The following is a 26755-nucleotide window of genomic DNA, read 5'->3' on the forward strand; positions in this document are numbered from 1 at the left end:
CAAACAAGGAAACCCTTAGACAAATTTGAAATTCTCTAGTTTTGTTCAGGCTTCAGAAGGTGTGCCTTTAAAGAAGGAGGTGCTAAAATTGTATCGAGTACATGATTAGTTGATAAGGTGCAGGCAGCCCATGCAGACAACCTGGCTCCTACTATATTTAAACTGCAGAGCCGCAGTGGAAGTAGGTCCGGGACCCAGTGCGAGCTCTTACTACATTTAAAAGGCAGAGCAGCAGTGTTCTGGACCTGGCTTGTGTTGGGTCCTGCGCTGCGCCTCTGCCTTTCAAATGTAGTAAGAGCTGGGCGACTTTTACTACATTTAAAAGATAGAGCTGCAGCGCTGCTGTGCCTCTGCTTCCCCTGCCCCCCCCCCAACTCCCTGCACCCCGGAACTCCCTTTTAAGCTGGCTCCCGCTTCCCTCCCCCCTTGTTATGGAGGCAGCATGGAGGGGAGGGGGGGAAGGAATGTGAGTGGTCAATTTGACTACTCTTTTACATCCCTAGGAAGTAGAGTGCAAGGCTGACTGTGAATGAAGTTGAAAGATGCATTTCTGAGGGACAAAAGCCTAAAATCTTCCATGTTTAATATTGCTTAAGGAAGATTTACAAGATGGCCATTCAAGATAGAGGTTCATTCTACATGAAATCATGGCAGCAACATAGCCATGTGATTATGCTGTTATTGCATCTACGATGTGCCTGCAAAATGGATATTTGCCTTTTCTGTGTCCAAGTCACACATTTATGCATGCAGACAATAATGTGGCCAAACTCATTATTTCTGTATTATGTACAAGAGATATCTATGTACATTTTACAGATTTATCTTAGGAAATGAGGTTTGAAAATTTGTCCTTGGCAGATGTATTCATTTGGGACCATAGTTTTTCAGTGAGCTATTAAAATGCACCTGTAATATTTATGGAAAACCCCACATATACATAAATGGGCAGAGAAATGCCATTACTCAATTACTTGCACAAATACAGGGAAATACATAAGAGAATATGTCTGCACGAGTTGCAGGTGCATTTTGAGAGTCCCATTATAAATCTGACATTTACCTTAGGGCCCTGTCATGCAAATATTTATTACTGAGCACAGTGCTTACTACTGTGAAGAATCTCACTGACTGTAAATTAGAAAGAGCTTTTTGTATAGGAGAGGGGCCAAAGTTGACATCATATAGCACACACTCAGGCTGATCTCTAGTGTGATCTCCAAATGCAGACAGAAGCATGAGAAAGTGCTTTCATTTCTGAATGTTTTTCTCAATGATGTTGGGAAATTACATTCCTTAGTTTGCCGCCAGCCATTCACTTAATAAAGTGATGAGTGAATATACTGAAAAATGAAATAGCTGGGGGAAGCCAGAAGCCATACAAGTCTTCCTCTTTCCTTCTTGAGATGCTATTAAAAACAAGTCAGTGTTGGATAAAATAAGAGAAATATGTAAAGGAAAAGTTTTCTAGTTTGTTAAATAATGTTTTTAAAGATTCAGATACTCTGTTTTGATGATGGGCCATCAGGACCCCTTGGGTGACAGAACATTTCCTTTTCATCTTCCAGAAATGAATACACAATAGTAACATTTATATTTAATGTTTGTCATTTTTAAAGGGCTGGAAGTAAAGAAGCACAGCTCTGGCAAAAAAATGAACAGAAGCTTTTGACTCCTGCTTACCAAAAGAGGATACAGATTTCAACCACAAAAAGAGACCAGCTGCTTCAAGAAAAACAATTGTTGCAGGTAAGACTATAAATAATGTTGTTGTCCAAACCAGTAGTGGTAGTGGTGGGGGAAATGCAGCTTGTAGGCATTCATGTGGAATTAAACCGAGTATAGTGCGCTGCGTCTGTGCAGCAATTAGAGACTTGGCTAAAGTCTAGCAGATTATCTCAGTGATGACTGGAGAGAGGTAGTGTGAATCTCATTACAGACGAGGAGTTTAAGGCTCAGTTGCTTATGTGCGTGCTTTAACTTTCTCATTATCTTTTAAGCATGCTCTTTATGTTCACAGGTTTAATTTGCCTTCTCTATGCTTCACTGGTCTGTAGAAGTTTTTATCTGAAGACAGAAAGAGTCTTAAGAATACAAAGAATTCACTTCTGTTCAAATTTGATTATCAGTATGTGATTTGCCAATTTTATTCATGAAAGATGATCCATACATTTTGTAGGGACACAGTGAGTGTCATTAAAAAGTCAGCTTTTGCTAACAGTAACTAAACACTGATACCTGAGATTTTCATGGTGTGTCTCTCTCTATTTAGAATAGGTAGTATCTGTTTGGTAATGGTTACAAATGTTAACTGTTTAAATTAAGGATGTTAAAGTGTAGTTATCAGTCTAAACATATAGTCGATACAATTTGTGTTGACAATATGATTAGTCAATAGGGCCATTCTGTAGAGCCACAGCAGGGGCAGCTCCAAGAGCTGGCTTGAGTTGGGACAGAGCAGTCCTGGCTTGTGCAGGCTCCTGAAGCCACCCACACTGCAGCTCTGCATTTTAAATAGAGGCAACAAGCAGGGAGGGAAGCGACTAGTCCAGTCACTACTCTGGATAGTCGACTAATAGACTAGTTGCTTACATCCCTAGTTTAAATGGTTGCTGCTGTAATTTTGGTTAAAAAGTATTGCAAACTCTTCAGCTATAGCTTAGATCCTTTCTTCACATCTCTACCACCCAAAAGGCTCTATTTTTTTATTTCCTATGAATGAAACCCTCTTTTCTTCAATACTGATGATCAGTCTAATATTGCTGATCTACTTTAATAGTTACAAGAAAGAATGAATCATCACGGAGGGCTGACTAAAGGCTTGTAGACATACTTTTCTAATCTTTACATCAGGTCTCTTTGTTTGTAACTTTTTTCAGTGTGTTCAGAGGTAGGAAGAGGTGAGGTGGGATGGAATGGATATAAATTAAGGCTGTTTCTTAGATAGCAATGGTAGGTTAAGGGGGCTTTCTGTCATCACACATGACTGCCCCCAAGGACATAAAAGATTCCATGATACTTCTGGAAAAGAACAGGTGAGAACTGCAGTTTTCTAGCCAAAATTTCTGTTCTCATTAAAATAGATTTAGAATGCATGTGAATTATTCTTTAGTATAATATGCAGATGCTGTAACTGCATCTAATTCATTGTAGTGTACAATATTTTGTTATACCTTGACTATGAAAACTGTATTATAAACCAATTCTGCTTATCTTCTTGTACACACTCATATAGGTGTCTTATTGCAGTCATTACAGTTAGTATATTTTCAAAGAATATGGAGGGCTTTGTTTTCAGTGATGCTTACTAAAATTCTGGCAGTATTCCCAAATGAGTAGTACAAAGAAGGAAATGTTCTTTGTGCACCTAAAAACCTGATTCGAGATTCATAGAAACAGTCCTGATGTTTTTGGCCTTCTGACCTTTGTTATCTCCGTGACAAATGCCTGTGGGGATGAAACATCAGCTGTTCTGTTCTCTGGCTGCTACTTCTCTAAGAAAAAAGAAAATAATTGATGCATCTACTGTGCAACATTGCAGTAAGTTGAATTCTTTGAGCTAATTTGTTCCATTAATATGGAATAATAGTTTCTTCTTATGCTTAGTCATATAAATGTAAAGCTTGAATATTTATTTTGATGTCAAAATATACTTTTAACAGAGAGAGGATTACGACTGTATTGGATATTGTAACCTTTATTTAAATTATAGATTAAAAAAATACCCCCTACATTCAAACAATGTTTAGGTTGCAAAGTCAAGCACTCAGAAATTAGGAAATGCCAAATACAAGGTTACCTCTGCATTTAATTCAGTCCTTTTATGTATATGCATTATGATGGTCTTTCATTGTGCGATCACATACTATGTTCTTGACAGGGCTCCAGTATGTACATTGATAAAGGCAAGACAGTGCTCACCGAATGAGCAACTATTCAAGTTCCATTTTATTCTCATTATTCTACAAAGTATAGTCCCAATTTACTATTCAAGCTCTGTTCTGAATACAGAATTATTAATTTCCTTCTGGGTTTTTGTATGGTGCTTATCATTATAGCATCTGAGTGCTCCATAAATGATGATGAATTTATCTTCATTGTATCCCTGTGAGGAAAGGCAGCATTATCCCCAGTTAACAGATGAAGAAATAAGACAGAGACATTCATGTCAAAATACACATTAATCTTCAATGCCCATCTTGAGATGTCTAGGGCCTGGTTTTTCAGAGAATGTATCATTTTTATAACAATGTGTTCAAAGCACAACCATCAATAGCCTAGCTGTTGTTTGCTGTTAGGAGCACTCGCCACTTCTGGAGATCAGAATCCCCAGGTGTTTACACATCTAGAAATTGAGAGTGTGTGGCACAGGCAAGGATAGAATTTACTTCTCCTGACTAGAATTCAGCTATCTAGACAATGAGATCATTCTTTCTTGCCCATGCAATCCTCTGCCTTGGTCTCACTATTCACCTCCCAATTTCTGCAACAAATGAGGCATAGGTGCTATAGTCAACAGCTTCATTAACTGCACAGCCCTGATTCCTTCCCAAAGCACGATCCATCCTGTGCACAAAGTGAGGTAGGTTACTGAGAATTAATGTGTGATCGTGTAATTTAAGACTATGATAAAGCACAAGGGGCTGTGTTTGGACAAGAGTGCTTGACTTTGAAAGCTTGTAATGTTTTTATTAACGCGGAATTTAAAATTTTATTTCTTATGTTTTTTACAAACTTAAAAATTATGGAGTATTGATGTACAGGAGACAGGGTCTCTCTTCCTGTGCTTGGTACCACATTTGCAGAAGCGAGGAGAAATTGCACAGAAATTCTTGCTCAGCTCCTGCAACCCTGCAGTTATGTAGATGGAATGCTTAGTCTAGTTCAGGGTGGCAATAAAAAAATGGTCACCACTATATTTACCTGTGCCTCTGCAGGTATTGAGAGATTGTAGCTCCTGTTGGCCGTGGATCGCTGTTCACAGCCAATTGGAGAAGTGGGAAGCAGCATGGAATTGAACACTGCTCCCATTGGCCATGAACGGTAATCTGCTACCAATGAGAGCTGCAGTCGCTCGATACCTGCAGAGGCACAGATAAATATAGAGGTGGAGGCCTGCCAGAGACTAACCCTGCGGACTGGATCTGGCCTATGGGCTGGAATTTTCCCACTCCGGTCTGTGCGCCATCTTCAAAGAATTTAGCTGCCAAACTGTAACAAGTCTGTGTCGAGCATGTGTAAAATGAGATTTTTTCAGCGGTTCATAACTTGTCCAAATGTTAACAGATTTTCACAGGGATGTCAAAAGGCACATCCTTGACACAATGCTGTCCTCTAGCCAAGTTTCAAATGCCTGCTCCAGAGCACGGAGGTATAAGAGCTCCCAATAAAATGTGTCTACGAATTTTTAACATGGGCAAAACAAAGTATTTCCCTCTAACTTTGTGCTGAGAAGCAGTGAAATTGGAAATTTTCAGCAAAAACAAAAATATCAGCCTGAGGCAGACACCCAGTTTGGAAAATTTCAGACCAAATGGTTAAAATTTAGCAAAGCTACAAGGAACAGAAAATAAAATCTTATACTGTAATGGAAAGTGTTAGACATTTTTTAACTATTGACTGCCATCTATATTGCCTTTAGTATACTGTATCTTATTAGCAGTGTTGTTTTCGTTCACAAGGTTAATTAATAAACTTTGGTCTCTACTCCATACAGAAAGAAATTGAAGACCTCAGGGCAAGGCTGGCTGTGCTAGAAGCAAAAGATCAACAATTAAAAAGAGATATTGAGGAGCAAGATAGGCTTATTCAGTTGCAGGACTGTGAATTGAGTGCCTTGCTTAGCTGTGTATCTTTAAGAGAGTTACAGGAAATAAGCAAGGCCTTGGATGACACATTAGCAGCATCGTATCAAATACCATTTAGTTTGGATCTCCCTGGAACCGTCAAGAGGTATTTATGCATTTTAATTATTTTCCATTATATTCTCAATGGCATATTGAATCTATACTGCTCTACCATTTATTTTCCTTCACACTGCTCAAAGATTTCCTGTCTCAAAGGAATATGTGTGTGTTTGTGTATATATAATATATATGCCAGATAATCAAAGAGATATAGATAGAAAAGAGAAGACTTGTGCTTGCAATATAATTCTTTAAAGGGACGTCAGGAAAAAATATGAGCTTTTAAAAAATACTGTTTTTAATAACATTATTCAGTCTGAAAAGTGTAAAAAATAAACTTGCCTTTTACTGTTACAAATTGTCTATTTTTTCATTTTGCTAAGTTTGGACAGTGCATATTTTTTGTGTGTATTTATTTAGTTTCACCTTTATTAGTACAATATAATTTGGATTTTCAACAGTGCTTATTCATTATTATATTGTTAATATTGATATCCTGACTGTTCCTTATGTTGTACAGGTAAATGTTAATTTTTTCCCCCCAAAGTTACTCAAACTGGGCTTAGTAGCCCGTCTTCCCTTCCTTCCTCTTGTTCTGATAATTGTTTTCATGAACATCCTTTCTGGGGGTTCTACCAGGAGATGTCAGATTTAATTTGTTATTAAAATCTCTCCAAGGCTTCTTTGTCATACTGTTTGCTGTGCTAGAACTGCCCACTTTTGAGGTGGGGCTGGCTAGTTGCCCAGGCAATCTTAATTCTGGCATTTCCTAATATCTAAGTGCTTGATTTTTTTTAACCTTAACATTCTTTTAATGTAGCTTTTTGTATATAATAAATTCATTCGCTAATTCTCATATACACTTGGAATTATATAATTTGATCAAGCTGATTTTACATATTGTCAGTTTCCAAGGATTTGTATTATCAATAGATATTTTTACAAAGTCTTGCTTATTTTTCAGTTGTTCAAAATTCTTCCTGTTTTTTTTCTCTTGATCAAAGACACATTTACAAAAAGCATTCCATTCCCTCAGCTCTTAATGAATCATCATGTTTCAACATGCTCCTTATTTACTAGCACATACACTTTCTCCCCAGCATTGGCAATGTGGTAAGTATAATATGTGCTAGTCACTGTACAGACAAAGATTATAAAGACATGCTTGCTTCTAATCTAAATAGAGACATTTTGAGTGATAGGAACAAACAATGGAGTGGAAAGAGAGAGAAGGAAGGTGCATCTGGGGGTACACAGTTTTGTTAGGCGCGCACCCTGGAGACTTCTCTAAATGTAAACACAGGAATATAGCCACATTGAGTACAATTTTCAAATATGCCTAAGTCCCATTTAAGAAAGTGATTAGAAGTACTTCAGAGGACTTAAGCGCCTAAGTTGCTTTTAAAAATGTTATCCACTATGTTTATATGCTAGCAGAATCCTGCTTAACGTAACTTTATTTTTTATCTGATCACTATGATACATTTTTATCTCTTCTTGCATTTTATCCTTTCCATTTATGAGGCTTGTTTTGGTTTAATAAGCTTTAATGAAGTATTGCTGTTTGTATTTGCTAATATATTTACAGAATTGTCAGATGAATATCAAAAGAAAGATTCATCTCTGTTTGGAATCTAGAATGTAGGTAATAGTAACTTGAGTTTTTTGTTAAGTAGCTCCCGTATCTTTTTATATTCCATGTAAAAATATTTCTCTACTGTCTTGCAATTCAGTGGCCTTGCAGTTACCAGAGATCATGCTTTGATTCCAATGTCTTCTCTTGGTTTTGGATTTGGTTATACGAAAATATTCAATCTTCTTTTTTTCTTTCTTACATTGTCAATAAGCAATTTTAATTGTACTTGATATGTGCTATCTTGAAAGTTCTTTAAAAATGTATGAATTAAATCACTGCATACCAAGATTGTTATAACACTATTTGAGTAAGTGGAAACTCTTGCAATGGGTCGCATGGTACCGGCATCATAAATAATGTTTCCCCTTTAAAGAAAAAATATATGTGGGGACATCCTTTATAATGGACTCAGAAATAACTTAAGAGTTAACTTCCTGTTATATACCTTCTCTGTAATGGTTTTTTTCATTTCTTGTTCCTTCTTGAAAACAATGTGTTGTTTTCCTTCCTAATTTAAAATATAAGCTTTTGGGGCCAGGAACTTATCCAATTTTGTGTCAGCAAAGATTATGCAACCTTACTGTACGGCATAAATAATAATGGAGTACAATCTTGCACTCAGCTTATTTGCTCATGCCAACTCTAAGGATGTTTGAGTGTAAACAATTAACCGTTTAAACCGTAAGTGGATGGGAAGCGGCTTTCCTGAAGGTAAATGACATCATTAATTGATAATTATCAGTTCAATAGTTATTCATTTGCACTCAAACATACCTATAATTAACAGGTTAAAATATTTAGCTAAAATTAGCTGAATTTATTAGACTGTTATTGAATTTTGAGTTTGACATTGTTGACTTCTTTATTCCTGTGAAAGAGATTTAGCTGGTAATGTGGGTTTTACTTTATGAAGCATTAAGAGGAAAGATTTCAAATTCTTTCAAATATAGTTCAGAGCTTTTTGTCTCATCAGTGAATCAAACTTTTATCCATTTATTATTCAAATGATTCTATGTATGTGAATTACAGTGCTGACACTTACAGCTGAGCCTCATTCAGCACTGATGGGTTTGAAGATCAGTTGGCTGTGAACCAGGTTGCAAATATTGTGTATCTGCTCTAAAACTGCATCATGTCAGCCAGCAAAGTGTTTTTGTGAGGTGTCTTTTACTTATTTATACTATCCATAATATTCAGCAATAGAATAACACAAGACTGATGTCAAGTATCCCTTAAAACAATGTGTGTCCTAATTGAATTCATTCAGCAACTTACAACTGACCATAAAAATAAAATGCATTTTGTTTTCTTTTGGTCTAAATGTTATTTAATATACAATAGTAACATAATAAAGCAAACTGTGGAGAAGAAGGAAAAGACGCTTGGAAACTAACTGCACAAATATTTTTGTACAAAAGCAATAATGGAAAGGATTTAATTTCTGTTCATTGTAATGGGGATTGAGTGGTGTTTCAGGCTAATCCATTTTCTTTTGGGCCTTGCTTCAGAGGGCAGGGGGATCCTGTGCTAAGACACGACCATCTAATGTGGCTTCAAATATGTTAGCTTGTATCTTGATAATGCTTTCAGTTGTGTTAAGCTATTGTGATTGAGCTAACATGACTGAAAAACACACCATTTTTGCCCCTGAAGACAGGGCCCCAAATTACTCTCTATAACAACTTTGTGAGGGGTCCAAGTATTGCTATCCATATTTTACTTAGGAGGAAATTGAAGTACAGAAAGGGAAGTCACTTGCCCAGTGTCCTACAGTGATGCTATGGCAGAACTAGGATTGGAATACAGGAGCTCTTGGCTCCACACTTCATAGCATATCTCTTTCTCAGCTAAAGGAGACATTCTGGAAATAGTCATAAAAAGATGGATCTATGTTTTGATGCTCTTTGAATACCTTCTGGTTGGTGACTACACAGGGAGGGGATATTGTCAATTTAAAAACTATGTTGTAAATAAAAAAATATTTGTTTCTGTAATTTATAATCACTTGACACTGTGCTCTTTGTTTACTTTGTTGCATATCTCTATTGGACAGTGAAAATCAAGAAAATCTGTTTCACTTCTGTTTTGTGTGCTGTTTTCACAGTTTGATTTAGGTTTTTGCCGCCTGTGATTTTTTTTTTTTAACCCACATTATAGGTGAGACTGGGCATGTAACTCTGTAGCACATTATTCCCAAAGTGGATTTCACTGCACTGACTGTTGTCTGTGAAGCTGAATGCCATTCAAGACAGAAATTCAATTAAATATCCTTCAATGCACTTGAATCACTCTGCCTTCCTTTCCACCCTTGCCACACACCACACATTAATTGGCAGAAATTGGTTCCACAGAGTGTGATATCTTTTGAAGATATGGAAATTCTCCATTCTCTGGATCAGTTGTTGTAGTACTGACATGGCCAGGAGCGCCAGGAACTGAACTTGAAGTTTTGTGTAACCAGTCCACTTTGCTGTAGTGTTGCCTGAGGCTTATCTGACAAACATTAATTCAAAGTGAAGTGCAAATGCTCAGAGGATGAAGACATTATTACTTGGAATATTGTTGAAACATTCAGCAATCTCAGTTGAGGACAAAATGTGACTGAATCAAAAGATCCTGTTTTTAGAAAGGGTGGCTTATTTGAGAAAGGAGTAATGGATAAAGAAAGAAAAACTCAATATGTTGCTTAACCATATGAAAAATAGACTTGCCACTCAGACTGCACTGTTGATATATATGCTGCCAATAGGGGATTCTGCTGTACACACAGTTTATTGTTTTACTAAGTGAATGTCCCCATGACATCCCTTGTTGACCCGTTGGTTCATTTAGCAAGCACGTGGAAGGCAGCCAGGAAATCTGGGTTTAGTAATGTTAGGTCACATCTGCTTTTAAACAGAACTGTCAGTTTTAAAGAGCTGTAGTTCTAAAGAATGTAGTGTTAATTGTACCTTACAATTTTGAAAGGATTTCTGTTGTTTGTCATGCTGCACATTATGTAATAGCGTATGGGGGGAGGGTCCATTGACTAACTCATACCAATATACATAGCTGCTAATAGACATTATTTATTATGACACAGATGCTAACCAATATATATTAATCACAAATATCTTTAGGTGGTTATATAGCGTAAATTGGCCTTTAGCTTTACTATAGTCCTGTTCTCTTATGCAAAGTATCCCTCACTAGCTTGCATTACTAAAGTGAGGTGGGGCTTAAGTTAAGTAGATAGGAAAGTGGTCACGATCAGGACAAATTATATTACCATATCATGTGGTAGGGAGTAAATCTCACAGGCCAGTACTGGAATGTTCCAAAGGAAAAAAACAAGATGTATGATTGTTCTACCTGGTACAAACCTAGAAGTTGCTTCCATGCTCCTTGGTACATGGAATGCATTTGTTCTGAACAAGACATAAGGGGTACACAACGATATCAGGAAAACAAGGGACAAAGTTGATTTGTTAATGTAGCTTTAAATGATGTACCCAGTACCTTGTAATTTTTAACAGGTTGAGTATAAAAAAAGGCTTTAGGTGTGTAACTTTGGAAGCACATCTTCTGTGGAAGGTGAATGTAATATTGCTGCATGAAATGGCTACTCAGAGATTGGTATCATATATAATTTTTTCCTGTCCTATGTTATCATTGGCTTATAGCTGAATACCTGACTGACACTGGTTATTTGGTCTTTGAATATATTTTATAAAGAACCAAAGTTCAAAGCAATACATAGTTTCCAGTCAGAGTCTTTATCCTGTCAGTGCAGATAAAGAGGAGTTCTGTGTGTTTTATTGTGTGGGTGTTCTCCAGATGAGACCTTAAACCAAGGTCCTCAGTGCTATATGTGAACATTAAAGGTTGTATGTCATTTTCTTAAGAGTAGGGATCTGTCCCAGTAACCTTGACCAAAAACTCCCCATTCCGCCAAATCTTTGTGTGGCTGCCTACCTTCCCCTCACCTTCCCAGAGATGACTACATTTCAGTGATGATTCTGTATGTATAGGCGTTGTTTGTATATAGCTAAATTATGAGATCCTCATTTATTTCTCTTTTTCTTGCCTTGTGAAAGAGATTGAAGAGATGTTTGTCTCTGTGTGCCAGTCATTATTCTGCACCTCTTTATCATATGCCCTCCTAGTTATTTCCCTTCTCTTTTCAGTCTCTCTCCGTGGAACTGCAACAGAATATTAAAAGTACAAACAAAGAAGCAACAATATAATGAGTAATACAAAAAATGAGGTAGTTGTGATATAGCTCAACTTTAGTAAGGCTTTTGATACTGTCTCACATGATTTTCTCTTGAGCAAACTAGGGAAATAGAGCTTAGCTGAACCCATTAAAAACTGGGTGTACAAGTGGTTAGAAAACTTTACATAGTTATCCGTGGTTCACAGTCAAGACCAAAGGGCAAATTGAGTGGGATCCTGAAGTGATCTGTTCTTGCTCCAGCTCTGTTCAGTATCTTTATAAATAATCAAATATCAGAGGGATAGCCATGTTAGTCTGGATCTGCAAAAGCGACGGAGTCCTGTGGCACTTTATAGATTAACAGATGTATTGGAGCATAAGCTTTCGTGGGCAAAGACCCACTTCATCAGATGCATGTAGTGGAAATTTCCAGAGGCAGGTATAAATATGCAGGCCAGAATAACAAGGTTAATTCAGTCAGGGAGGGTGAGGCCCACTTCTAGCTGCTGATGTGGAAGTGTGAACACCAAGAGAGGAGAAACTGCTTTTGTATTTAGCTAGCCATTCACAGTCTTTGTTTAATCCTAAACTGATGGTGTCAAATTTGAAGATGAACTGTAGCTCAGCAGTTTCTCTTTGACGTCTGGTCTTGACCTTTTTTTGCTGCAGGATGGCTACCTTTAAATCTGCTACTGTGCGTCCAGGGAGATTGAAGTGTTCTCCTACAGGTTTTTGTATACAGGCAGTCCCCGGGTTACGTACAAGATAGGGACTGTAGGTTTGTTCTTAAGTTGAATCTGTATGTAAGTCGGAACTGGCATCCAGATTCAGCCGCTGCTGAAACTGATCAGTTTCAACAGCGGCTGAATCTGGACACCAGTTCCGACTTAAATACAGATTCAACTTAAGAACCCCAGGCATCCCCAAGTCAGCTGCTGCTGAAACTGATCAGCAGCTGATTCCAGGAAGCCCGGGGCAGAGCAACTCTGCCTCGGGCTTCCTGTAGTCAGCGCTGGTCAGTTTCAGCAGTGGCTGACTTGGGGACGCCTGGGGCAGAGCAGCTCGGGTGCTGCTGGGTTGGTCCAGTAGCACGGCCGCTCCTCGGCGCTACTGGACCAACCCAGCAGCACCCCAGCTGCTCTGCCCCAGGTGTCCTGATTCAGCCGCTGCTGAAACTGATCAGCAGCGGCTGAATCAGGACGCCCGGGGCAGAGCAGCTGGGGTGCTGCTGGGTTGGTCCAGTAGCGCCGAGGAGCGGCCGTGCTACTGGACCAACCGGCAGCGCTCCACCTGCTCTACCCCAGGCCCCGGGCTTTGCTTCACGTCTCCCTGGTCTGCTGGGGGGGGGGGGGCACTAGCTGCGTTTCCCCCCCCCCCCCAGCAGACCAGGGAGACGCGGAGCAAAGTGGCGGAGGACCCGGGCCGGATCGCGGTGCTTCCAGATCAGTGCCGCGGTCCGGCCCGGGTCCTCCGCCGCTTTGCTCCCCATCTCCCTGGTCTGCTGGCTCCCCCAGCAGACCAGGTGGACGAGGAGCAGCTTTTCTCGCCCTGGAGGAGGCGGGCGGCGGGACCAGGCGTCCCGCCGCTCCAGTCCTCCGGGGCGAGAAAATCCCCGTTCGTAACTGCGGATCTGACATAAGTCGGATCCACGTAACTCGGGGACTGCCTGTATTGCCATTCCTAATATCTGTTTTAGGTCCATTTATTCTTTTGCGTAGGGACTGTCCAGTTTGGCCTATGTATATAGCAGAGGGGCATTGCTGGCACATGATGGCGTATATTATATTGGTAGATGTGCGGGTGAATGAAGCAGTGATGGTGTGGCTGATCTGGTTAGGTCCTATGATGGTGTCGCTGGTATAGAGGGCAGAGTTGGCACAGAGGTTTGTTGCATGGATTGATTCCTGAGTTAGAGTTGGTGTGGTGTATAGTTGCTGGTGAGAATATGCTTCAGGTTGGCGGGTTGTCTTTGGGTGAGGACTGGCCTGCCTCCCAAGGCCTGTGAAAGTGTGGGATCATTGTCCAGGATGGGTTGTAGATAACTGATGATGTGTTGGAGAGGTTTTAGCTGAAGACTGTAGGTGATGGCCAGTGGTGTTCTGTTGGTTTCTTTCTTGGGCTTGTCTTGTAGTAGGAGGCTTCTGGATACATGTCTGGCTCTGTTAATCTGTGTCCTCACTTCCTCGTGTGGGTATCGTAGTTTCAAGAGTGCTTGGTGAAGATCTTGTAGGTGTTGGTCTCTGTCTGAGGGGTTGGAGCAGATGCGGTTGTACCTTAGTGCTTGGCTGTAGACAATGGATCATGTGGTGAGCCCGGGATGGAAGCCGGAGGCATGAAGATAGGCTTAGTGATCGGTAGGTTTTCGGTATAGGATGGTGTTTGTGACCATCACCTATTTGCACCATGGTGTCCAGGAAGTGGATCTCTTGTGTAGACTGGTCCAGGCTGAGATTGATGGTGGGGTGGAAGCTGTTGAAATCGTGGTGGAATTCTTCCAGAGTCTCCTTCCCATGAGTCCAGATGATGATGATGTCATCAATGAAGCGTAGGTAGAGAAGAGGCGCTAGTGGACGAGAGCTGAGGAGGCGTTGTTCCAGATCAGCCTTAAAAATGTTGGAATATTGTGGGGCCCTACGGGTGCCCATAGCAGTGTTACTGGTTTGGAGGTATAAATAAATAATGTGGATAATGGCAGTGTGCACACGTTCCATGTTTTTGGATGATACCAAACTGGAGGGGGGGAGGAGCAGCAAGTACTTTAGAGGACAAGATTAGAGTTCAAAATGATCTTGACAAGATGGAGTAATGGTCTGAAGTAAATAGAATGGAATTCAATAAGGCCAAGTGCAAAGTACTGCACAGAGGAAGGACTAACCAATAGTACAAATGCAAAATGGGTAACTGCCTAGGAAGGAGTATTTGCAAAACAGGATTGAGGGGGTTAAAGTGGGATAACTGTTGTGAAAAAAGCAAATATCATTCTGAGTGGTGAGCATGACATGAGAAGTAATTATTCCACTCTCCTGAGCACCGATAAGGCCTCAACTGGAATAACGTGTCCACTTCTGGGAAGAATGTGGACAAATTAGAGAAAATCCAGAAGACAGCAGCAACATAATTAAAGGTCTAAAAAATGTGACTTGTGAGGAAAGATTTAAAAAAATTGGTTTGTTTAGTCTGGAGAATAGACAACTGGGGGGAAAGAGGGGACATAATAGTCATCAAGTAGATGAGATGTTGTTATAAATGGTAGGGTGATGAATTGTTTTCCTTTTCCGCTGAATACACAAAAAGAGGTAATGGGTTTAAATTGCATCAAGGGAGATGTAGGTTAGATATTAGGGCAAAACTTCCTGTTAGGGTAGTTAAACACTGAAACAAATTATCTAGGGAGGTTGTGGAATCTCCATCATTGAAGATTTTTAAGAACAGGTTAGACAAACACTTGTAAGGGATGATTTAGATCAGTGTTTCTCAGTGACTAGTCTATGGACTAGCACCAGTTCCTGATATCTTCCTGACACAGTTTAGGAAGGCAGCAGGCTGGTATCAAAAAGTTTGAAAAACTTGAATCTAGATAATACTTTGCCAGCTAATTACAGGGACCCTGCTGCACTAGATGATCTCTTGAGGTCCCTTCAAACCCTGTATTTTTTATTGCATGTCTGAAAAATCAAATGCATTTTTCAGTTCTCTCCCCATACCTCCAAAAGACAAGAGTTGGGCTGAAGCTGATGAACAGGAGCAGCAAGTACCATTTCATAGCTGCCACCACAGCTAAAGATAATTGCTTGCTGACCTAAGGCATCATGGACGTGAGAAAGTGCTAGCCTAAGTGTAAAATTGATGTTCTTTCCCAGTCTCACACATGGCCTGATTAATCTAGCTTTGTGTGTGAAAGCCTGCCGGGGTTTGGAGATCATATTCAACCGTATACCATTCAGGCAGACTGCAGAGTTGCTCTCCCTCTTGTTGCTCTCCCTGTTGGTTATTCCTGTCCCATATTCAGGGCTTTGGTGCCATTGGATCTGAATAAGAAAGGATTCAACTGCTCTTTTCTTGTCCTCTCCCCTGTGCTGATCTTTATGAAGGCCCATGTCCCCTCCTAAGGCTCGAGAGCCCAAACTCCATTCTAAGTTCCAACTTCAAAGTTCTGTCTATGCCGCTGTTCTTTGAGAGCTGGCCTGCACCCCATTAGTCTGATCCTGTCAGCTGGGCTTGGAGTAGGGATGTTGAAATGTGTTTAGTTGTGTAAATGTGTAACTGCTGAAATTTTCAATGGTTATACATTTACACGTGTGTGTGTGTGTGGTTGGGGGGAGGCAGGAGCTGAGTGCTCATGTGTAGCCAGCTTTTAAGCTTAATTCCAGTGAACCAGTTCCCATTTCTTCCCCACCTCTGTGTTGCTTCCTGGCTCCCGCCTCTCTCTCCCCACTCCCTCCCCTGTGTGTAAACATGTAACCTCTGAAAATCTCTGTATCAGAGGCAGTAGCCTGGAATTGAGATGCCTTGGGAATAACCGAGTGTAACTCATCCCAGGGGAGACTAGAGGTCGACCGGCAGCCAAGGAGGGTGCCATGACCATCTGGACTGAGAGAAAGAGGAACAGGGGCATCCCTCCTTGGCTGCTGGCCGACCTCTAGTCTCCCCTGGGTTAAGCTACACTCAGTTATCCCCGAGGCTTGTCAGTTGTCCGCTCTCAGCCCCTCCGAAAGGGGAAGGGGGGGCGGAGGTAGGGGGCCCGGGCCCGCCCTCTCTCAAGGGCCCCTAGCCCAGGGCCCTAAGGACACTCTACGTCCGGATTCTGTCCGACTGGTGGGATATTCGCTGTAACTCACCAGTCTGCCGGCACTCCTAAGGAGCCTTGCCCTGGGCTGCTTCCTACCTTCGCTCCTCCTTTCATGTCCTCTGCCCCCACGCTCTGCTCTCTGCTCTATTCCCCATCTCCCTCCTTCCTTCTCTGACCTCCTCAGTTTCCCATCCCCCTCCTCTCTCTTCCGCTCTCACCCTTCACTCCTCCACCGTCTTCTAGCTCACTCCTCTGTTCGCCTCTCTCTCTCTATTACTCTCCTCCATCTCCCTCCTCTCTTCCACTCTCCTCTACTCCCCTTTTTAATGTGGTGCTCTCTTGCGCTGGTGCCTCTCCCCCTGACGTCAGGGACCCACGCGCACTCTGGCCCTGCCCTACGCCTGTGTACAGCCCCGCTTCCAGCTCCCATCCCAGGACTCGGCCCCCCTGCATGCCGCTCAGCTGGGTGGCTGCACAGGCACAAGCGGCGCAGACCACTAGTCTCCCCTGGAACAACTGTCAGAACGCCGTGCTCCCCATGCAGCACGGAGGTCAGCGCTGTTGGAGTGCAGGGCAGGTTGCCACAGCTCCGCCCTGTCATACGAGCAAACATGCCATCCTGGTCATCCCGTTCTTCGGTGGTGCGCGCCTGCGCGATGGGGATCACGTGGTGAGTCCCTTTTTTGTCTGGCGAGGAGGGTTTTGCATAATTTGTCGAGCCCTGGTTATGGCTGATAGACAAAAGATAGGAAGGAGAGAGAACAGCATTGATCTTCCTGGTGAATGGCTTTAGCAGAGGTCTGCTGTTGCCAAAATATCTATATCATCTATATCTATATCTGTATCTATATCTAGCCAGGTTCAAAGTGGACCACAAACAGAAGTCTCAAGAGATGGTATTACACTTCTTATCCATTGGAGTAGATCTCCTTATACCCTTTATGTGTGGTGTCCCTAAGGACACTTAGGCTATGTCTGCACTGCACAGTTATTTCAGAATAAGCTATTCCTCAATAGTTACTCTGAAATAGCTTATTTCAAAATAGCACGACTACACTACAGGGAATTCTCAAAATTAATCCAAGGCAGGCTTCCCAAATGTAAACGTGCTATCTCGATTTAGAGCCCCAGGAAGAATAACTTACAATGGCCTGGTGAGAGGCTATTTTGAAATAGCAGAAGTAGAGTGTCTACATACACCTTATTTCAAAATAACTATTTCAGAACAGGCATTATTCTTTGTAGAATGAGGTTTACAGAAGTCAGAATAAGCCGTCCATTATTTTGAAATATTTCAAAGTAACGGAATTGCTGTGTAAACGCGTTCGTAGTTATTTTGGAATAACAGCAGTTATTCTGAAATAACTTTGCTGTATAGACACACCCTTATTTACTGATGTTTCAAGAAACTCACCCACCTTAATCTGGTGATGCACACTTTGTATCTCTTTAACCATGTAAACCTTTACTTGTATTTCCTCAGAACCCAAGCTTAACGCCGGATGTACAGTGCCTTCCTTTTTAATGTGTCTTGTAAACTTTATTTGAAACATTAGCTTTAATAACATCTTTTCAATTTGTCTGCAATCAGATGAGCTTTGAAATTGGGAATTTTCTCAGATGAGACTCAGTGTTTTACTTTTTAATTCAGATGGTAGTTCTCACAATTCTCAGGGTATTCATTCCCAAAATAAACTTAACTAAATAGTCTTCATTATGTTATGCCTCAAACTCTAGTTCTTAGGAAAAGTGACAGTCTCAAAGGGTGGGAAAATGATGTCGTCTTTATTGCTATCTAATAGACAACCACATGACCATCAATTCATAAAGTCACCCAAATTGGATAAATCTTCTGTCAATATTTTTATTGGCACAAGTCTTCTCTACCTTGTAGTTCCCCTTAGAAAATGAGGGATACGTAATATATCTCATTTTGTACGTCCATATTTAAAGAGTAATCTTGGTTCTCGCTCATGAGGCATGTTGCTGTGAAAATCATATTATAATGGTCTTGCCCCCAAGCTGTGGGCAGGCTGACCTGCCTATTACAGTGGATCTGTGCATCTTATTATTCACAGAAACAGAATTTCCAAATAAATATGGAATATTTTTCATGCTTGGTTCTGGCTATTTGTCTAGTCTTTACTGTCCTTTTATTTAGTGTTGCTTTGTCACAATGTAAGATTTGTCTTTTTACCTGTCCTCAAAGCATTCTGTGATGCTTTCATAGAGGGAGTTATAGGAATGCAAGGGAATTATTGCTTGCTTGCTTGCTTGATTTTATATTGTAGAGTTTCTGAAGGCCAAGAAAAATCTTTACATTTCTGACTTCTAAATAAAATTTTGCTATATTTTTCCCTTGATGTTGGCTGCAACATATGGTTACCAAAATCCCCTTGAGTGTTGTTTTTGACTTCTTTCATTAAGAGATGGACAAAGGCTTTTTTGAAAGCCAGCACTTTCAACTTGCCTTTAGAGGTGAGAATACAAAGACGTTTGTACAGTGTGATGTGTGTATTTTCATTTTTTTGAACAAGTCAAGCACTTTTTGCCTGTGAATTAGAAAAGTGGCAGTGATAGGGAAGTTGAACTTGCTGTTATAATTTATTTTGAAACCTCTAAGAAACTGTGGTTCATCAATATCTCATTTTAAACTTCATATCTGGTAGGGAAGCCCAGCTGCACTAAGTTGTGTATTATTCAACTTGTCTGGCTGCTATAATGTCATGAGCACAGAGTGGTCATAAAAATATCCCATATTTTTCAAAAAATCGGTACTCACTACTTTCAAATTCTGAGGTTGTGCTTATTTTTTTTTTGTTTCATATCTTGACATTTTAAAATTTGAAGGAGAATTTCATACATGTTATAGAGAAATGCTTTGATACATTAATAGCTCTAGTATATTCCAAATTATGCACTAAACAGATGTTTTATATCTTTGTGGCGAGAGATTCTCTAAAGGTTTATTTTGAATTTAAGTTGTGCATTGCACATAATCTGAGTACCCCCATCAAATTCAGATCTGTTCTGAACTACCTGATCCTGCTGAGTGTAGTGGAGATTACACTCACATCTAATATGAATTTGGCCGTAAGGCTGGTTTCATATGGGCTGAGGATTGGTCCATCCTGTTGAAATTTGTGCCTGCAAAATCTGTCTCTATTTTTGAGCTGTCACAATGAATTGTGAGTGCAAAGGTGAATAGTTTCAGCTCTACCTGATTTACCCTCACATTTCGATAGCAAATGCAAATTTTGTTTGTCCAGCTTGTACTTTCAAAAGGGGTACCACTCTTAGAAATTTACCTCACAATGTATCTATGCTGTGAGAGAGATGAAAAAGTGAAGATGATTCATGGCTTGCTTAAGAGAAGAGTCCTCATTTCAACAGTTTTAATTGTAATGTTATTGCAAATTGAATATAGACCTGGTTGTCAGATCCTTCAATAGATTCCTAGTAAACATTTATATTACAGTAATTCATAAAGACCCTACTGAAGATCCAGGCCTCCTTGTGCTCATTGTAGTAGAAACATAGAAGAGCTCCCTGAAGAGTTTCAATCTTAAAGATTCAGCAAATGAGGGAGAGGGATATAATATTCAAGCAAATGAACCAGGTAGTGATTAGCATAATTTTGTTGTATTGGGGGTGGTTTGATTTGGTTTTATTTTAAGCAGGGGTAGGATGAGTGAAATAGAAGAAAGCAGAATTGTCTTTTAAGTGAAGGTGGTGGTGCAAGGATGGTTGCTATGAATGTAGCATGGTGTCTTTCAGTTTTTACAGGCCTGGATCAAGATGGAAACAATTCACAGAGAGCCTGTCTTTCCTGCAGTTGTTAGCTTGAAATACAGCTTAAGTTTTGCCCCAATCTGACTCCTGTCTACCCACAAAAATTTCTCACTCCCAGTTAATTGGTGCTTTAAGTTTCAGCCAGGTAGCCTATCTGGAGGGTGACATGTGGTGATGCTCCTGCTGCTGCTTGAGCTATTAATACTGCAAGAGTGCAGTATCTCAAGTTATAACTACTCATCGATAGCTTTTCAATCCCTGTGCTGCTAATCGTATCACTTTGTGACATAGTTATTTTGCAATGTGATCACTCTTGCTGGAGTGTGTTAACTGAAGCTAACTTGCAGTGAAGATCAGCCCTCAGGTATTGACCTTGGCTGGTCTAGCTAGGTGGGAAGCGGCACTGAAGAAAAGCCTGAAGAGAATATCCAAGCTCTCTATGGTCTTCAAAAGGCAAAGCCTCAAGTGCTCCAAAAAGGACCAGTTCAAGAACATCTCCTTGTTTTTATTATGGGGGAGGGGTGAAAGAAATACATCACAAACATGATCCCTATGGCCTTGCACCAGCCTAGTTAATCACATTTTTTTACAGTAGACTTCCGATAATCTGGAACCTATGGGACCTAGGTAATGTTTAGGTTTTTAAGCCTTTTTTACCCTTTTTGCTCAGTTCAGCTGCTGCCGCTGTTACCTTGTAACTCATTTTTTGCCGAAGCTCACTCACTAGGCTCTTGCCATTTTGATGCCGGACTATCAGGAGTACTGGACTATTGGATGCCGGACTATTGGAGTTTTACTGTAATGATGCTTTCCCATCTATTCTTAACCAGCATTCCATTGCTGTGTAATTATGGTGACTGTTGTCTATATTCTGTATGAATCTTTTATCACAATAGTGTATAAATGTTTCATCATGTAGTATAATCTCCCAGTTGGGTAGAAAAGGTTCATCGTCGGTGAATCTCAAGAATATAGAAATAATCTTGTCTTGATTTTTGCCCACTAGTTGGTGTCAGGCTTTCTCTCCTCCCTCTTTCTTGAAAGGATAAGCATCTGTATATAGTACCTTCATATGGAGAGGTGAGAATGCAGACAAAATTAAATGAGACCAGAAATGTGCCTGTAATTAGCACAAAGTAATTCTTCCTCATACTGTACTATTCAGTTTTCCTTTGAGCAGGGTCATTTCCACTATACTGGAATGAAAATAGCAGGGAGGTGATAGTAAATTCTCTCTGGTAGTTAAAATGAAGAGTGAGTGAGTGAAGTTCTCATCAGGCAGAGTGCTACTCTAGTATTAATCGTGTGAAACAGGAGTACTGGTAAGAGATTGAATTTTATTTTGTGGCCTCTGTCATCTGAATGGGTCTAAGTTATTAAAACTCCACAGGCTTAGTATCCACTGATACATTCCTGCGCTCAGTAGCTGAAGATTTGGGTTGTCTTCCCACATAAGTTGAATTTTTTTTTCTCTCACAGAGGGATGAAAGCTGCCTGTACCTGTCTTGAGTTTTTATTGGAATTTAACATTGATGTATGTACTAGCTGCAACCAAGACCTGGCCCCAACTTCTGTGCAGATGAAAACCAGCTTGGTCCTTGGATAGGCTGGTGTCCACAGTGGGCCTGACTTGTTCAGATTTATATGCTCCATCAACTTGTACATGGTGTTCAAAAGGGAGATTGATCTATAACTACAGGGATAATCTGCAAGTTTTCAAGTCCTTGGCTTCTCTCCACATGCAGGGGATTTCCCTGTTCTTCCCAGGATGTTTGTAAAAAGCTCCATCATTAATTTCAATGCCAGTGGACCCAGCTACAGGAAATGGGGATTGATACCATCTTTTCCTGATGCCTTTCTAAATTTCCTGGCTGCAAGGACTGCATCAATATCCTTACTAGTGAATGGTCTAGACCTTTGGGTTTGCTAAATTTGATGCTTGGTTTGTTTACAATGCTGTTTATCCACTGGCTATTTTAGCATCCGCAAAAGTTTAGTACCAGTGGCATTAGCTTTCACCTGTGACCCAGAGGCATGTGAGAGATTTGCAGTCCTTAGGCGTCTCAGCAAGTTTTAGGTGCATCTGCTGGAGAGGTGAAGTTTAAAGCTCCACAGTCAGGTCAGTGTTTTTGCCTTGCTGCATCTAGTGACACTCAAGAGAATCTCTACACATGATATTTTGTGGAAGAGTTTTTGGTTTTCAGCAAAGTACGATGACATTGACCTTGGGAATTGTTCTTTGTAGTGGAGATTAGGAGTGAAGTAAAATGGTCACAGATCGATATTTGCCATTGGGGGGATGCTAGAGTTAGTATTGTCCATAGTAATAAAAAAAGTGGCCCAGTCTGTTTTTTTGAATTTTCAATGTAGCACTGGTTTTGAGTAGAGAGCTGGAATTTGAAAGCAGGTATGTGTCAGTACTGGTCTGTGCAGTTTGGGAAGTCATCAAGGATAATCTGTAATGGAAGTATCAGCATATCTCTATCATCTTAGAGATGAACATTAGGTCAAGCAATATCCTTTGTCCTCTTCTGCAGAGTGGAAAATGATGCATTGTTGCTCGACAAAAAGGATGCGCATATCATTTGCTGATGCCAAATGGTCATTTCTTCACCAGTTATGTTGTCTGCTGCATAGCCATATCATGTGTAGTTCCTATTAGTCACCCACAAAATACAGCAAGGTTCTGTGCATTCTGCAAAGCTGGTTGAGGCCACTGTGCGCCAAGTGATTCCTGCTATCACAATTGATAAAACACCACCAAAATCAGAACTGGCAAATTAGTTTTTATAGTTAATTCTGAAACGGAATCCTAATTTGTCCACAGACATACACATGCATACACAACACTCTGGAAAACCTCTTTGCAATTTACATTGTGGAAAGGTAACTGTTTATTTACTTATTAGGTCTGAAATCAACCAGATGAAATTCAGTAAAGACAAATGCAAAGCATTACACTTAGGAAGGAAAAAAATCAAATGTACAACAACAAAATGGAGAACAACTGACTAGCTTACTATAGTACAGCTGAAAAGGCTCTTGAGGCTATAATGGATCTCAAATTGAATCCAGGTCAAAAGTGTAATAAAGTTGTGAAAGACTAGTACCGTCGGGTTGTATTCACAGACGTATCAGTATGAATTACCCAAGAAGTAATTTCCTCCTCTCCTTAGCACTGATGAGGCCTTAGCTAAATTACTGTGTCCAATTCTGGGTGCCGCATTTTAAGATAGGTTGGAGAGAGTCCAGAGAACCACACCAAAATTGGTAAGTTAGAAAACCTGATCTATGAGTAAAAACTGGACATGTTTAATTTTGAGATAAGAAAACTGATAAGTCTTCAAGAATGCTAAGGGCTATTGCGGAAAGGGTGGTGATCAGTTCTCCATGTTTACTGAAGGTAGGACAGAAAATAGAGGGCTTAATCTGCAATAAAGCAAATTAAATACCCTTAAATTTTTAAGTTTTTACCGGGAACGCCCATGGTATGGAGAAGGAAGTGGCTCTGTGCGCTGCTGCTCCCTCTCTGCCCCCATCTGGGGGAACAGCAATTTCCAGAGCTGCTTTCCCTGAGGCTTTTCCCCACTGCTTCTATAGCAGCGGGTGGGTGTGTGTGTGTGTGTGTGTGTGTGTGTGTGTGTGTGTGTGTGTGTGTGTGCGCGCGCGCAGCAAGGAGAACAGAGTCACATGTGCCCCTGGATGCAAGGTGGCAGGTAAGCACCCCACCCTCAGACCTTGCATGCCGAGACTCTGCAGCGCCCTCCCTGGCTCAGCAAAAGCTTTAAGCTGACATTCTCTGTTCCCCAAGTTTGCTGGTTTAAAGAGGTTCGAGCATATTAGCAAAAACCTTTCTAACAGCAGGGATAGGTAAGCACCAGAATAGGTTTCAAAGGGAAGTTGTGAAATCTTTGGTTTTGGATATCTTTTTAAAGAACAGATTAGACAGATACCGATATGGGAGGGTACAGGTGTATTTGGTCCTGCCTCAGCCTGGAAGACTTCTCAAGGTTCCTTCCAGCCTTATATTTCTATATGTAAATCCACTTTATAATAGAACTCTTACCATCTATTGTGTAGGTCTTTTGGGATTAATAGGTGTTCTGTCAACAACAAAGTTTAATGTGTTACTGCAAATTCCTACAAATATAATTAAAAGATGAGGCAGTCTAAATTCCCTTCTCAGAAGGGCTCCTTCAGTTTGATGGCTAATGTGATTTGTTTTCCTCAATAAAAATGATCACTTAACCATATTTACTATGTCTTATTGTTTCCTAGTTTAATTTGAAAAACAAAGTCTTAACTTCTCTTAAAATGCAGTTATACTCTGAAATATTAAATGGAATTGTGTGGTTCCATGTTTGTGTCTTAGTAATTTTAATAACAACCTTTTTGAATTTACAAGTGAAAAGATTGATTTCCAAATGTCACCCATTGCCAACTCCACCTTGAACCTGAAAGTCAGGATTTTTTAAATTTTCTGACGTATTCATCGTATCATTATTAGTAAAAAAGATTATGTAATTGAAATTTAGTTTACAATGCTTTTTCTTGTGTGAATCAGAAAAATACCTCACCGTCCCATAGCTATGTTGACTGCAGAGCCATACTGAAGTAAAAATATATTTATGTCAGTAAATAGGCATGACTGAATATACACAGAGAACAGATCTGCTAAGAAAGAAGGTGTCATTTCTATACTGCTATTTTTCTGTCTACGGTCACATTGTACATTGTGTTATTTCATGGTTCATTAAAGCTGCATTTTAAAAGTCAGTTACAGAACCATTGGGATGGTCTCCCATTATATTATTCAATTATACACTCCTATTTCTCCATTGCTCCACACACATGCGTATCGAGACTAGTTATTTTTATGCAACCTGACCAGCTCAAATGATAATTGTATTATATATTTAATGTGATTGAGAACAATCTAATATCTGCAAGAAGACATGCCTCAATTTTTCATTCCCTTTGGTAATCATTCAGGATCCACAGGAAGCTGTTAATAGCATAATTTCAGTTGTTACTTTTTTGATACCTTACTTATACTCCATATTCATCTGTAAATCTATTAGTCACAGAAAAGTCTCCTATCAGTCACAGAATTTTGGGAGTGAGCTCTCTGGGGAGTTTCCAAAACAAAATTAAACAATGTCCATATGCCATCTAGCTATTTTTCTAGTTTAGTTTTTTTCTGGGCTGGACATACATGATTGCTTTTCTGATCTGTCAAGGGGTGATGAGGTGCCAAGCACAGGAAGTTAGAGGAGGTAGCTGATCTCTCCTGTGCTCTTGGTACTCCCCCTGTTGGATCTTAATGTCGTTCACAGTTCGTTCTTTGGATGAGGAGCCAGTATGAGTGTGGACTGGGATGAGGAGCCTTGGAAGGGGCGGGGACCAGAGTAGGACAGGGACAAGGATCCAAGAATGGTTTGGGGACACTGGAGCTTGGAGAAAGACAGATTGGAGTGGCCAGGATAGAGTGGGGCAGAGGCAAAAGGGTCTGTAATCACTACAGTACACTCACCTTATAGAGTCAGGAATAGAACCCTGAAATTCCTCAGTCTTGATATTCTTGTATTAGCATATAGCTGTGAAACCCCTTAACTAAATGTGTGTCTCATCTTCTTGTGGCTGGCCTACATTTACTTTGTTAGCTCAACTGGCAGAGGTCTGTGCTGTGGATATAATGGTTCTAGCCCTGCTGATGAGCCATGTGGGAGCAATGTGCCATTTAGATTGTGTGCTCTTTGGGCTAGTGATAGTAGTTTTGTTTTGTATTTATACAGCACTTAACACAGTGGGGTTCTGGTCCATGACTGGAGCTGCTTGTTATTACACTGAATTTCTGGGGTTTTTTTAGTTTATTTTTTTCTTAAATTTAGGAAATCACATGCAAAGAATACTACATTAAAAAGAATGGTAAGGTTGCAAATTTAAGCACTCAACTGTTAGGAAATGCCAGAATTAAGGTTGTCTGTTCAACTTAATTTGTCCTCTTGTTCATATGCATTTTGATAAAGTGTATAAATCCAAGATCACATTCTATTTTTTCCACAGGACCCCCATATTATTCAGTTGACAGTCTCAATGGTGCTCAATTAATAAATGACAGTTCAGTTTTGTTTTACCCTTGTGCATTGGGTGACCCATGCCTTATTTACGATCCGCTATTAATAACCTACTCTGAATGTACAATTATAAATTTTCTTATGGGCTTTTAGATGGAGCGCATCATTGTAGCATGGGAGTGCTTCAGAGAGATTAACTGATTTATTTTTACAACAGCATTGTAAAGTAAGGCAGCATTATACCTGTTTTACAGATGTAGAACTAAGGCAAAGAGATAATATCAATAGCGCACACCAGTTTTGGTGCTCATGGCCTGTTTTTTTTATACCATTTGATAGCATTTTGTTTATTCATAGCAT

At 40.2% G+C, this 26755-nt stretch overlaps 1 protein-coding gene across 7 annotated transcripts in view; it reads left to right on the forward strand.

Moving 5' to 3' along the window:
• DISC1 (DISC1 scaffold protein) overlaps nt 1–26755 on the forward strand; it is a 275931-nt gene that overhangs the window by 78255 nt on the left and 170921 nt on the right. For all 7 annotated transcript variants that reach the window (XR_012902799.1, XR_012902798.1, XM_075924740.1 and 4 more), the window contains exons 5-6: nt 1620–1749; nt 5717–5952. Coding sequence is in view for 5 of the 7 variants with exons in the window: in XM_075924740.1 (XP_075780855.1) it covers nt 1620–1749; nt 5717–5952 (366 nt within the window). In the remaining 2 variants the exon portion in view is untranslated. The remainder of the gene's footprint in view (nt 1–1619; nt 1750–5716; nt 5953–26755) is intronic.

This window comes from Pelodiscus sinensis, chromosome 3, assembly GCF_049634645.1.
Source record: "Pelodiscus sinensis isolate JC-2024 chromosome 3, ASM4963464v1, whole genome shotgun sequence".
Lineage (NCBI taxonomy): Eukaryota > Metazoa > Chordata > Testudines > Trionychidae > Pelodiscus > Pelodiscus sinensis.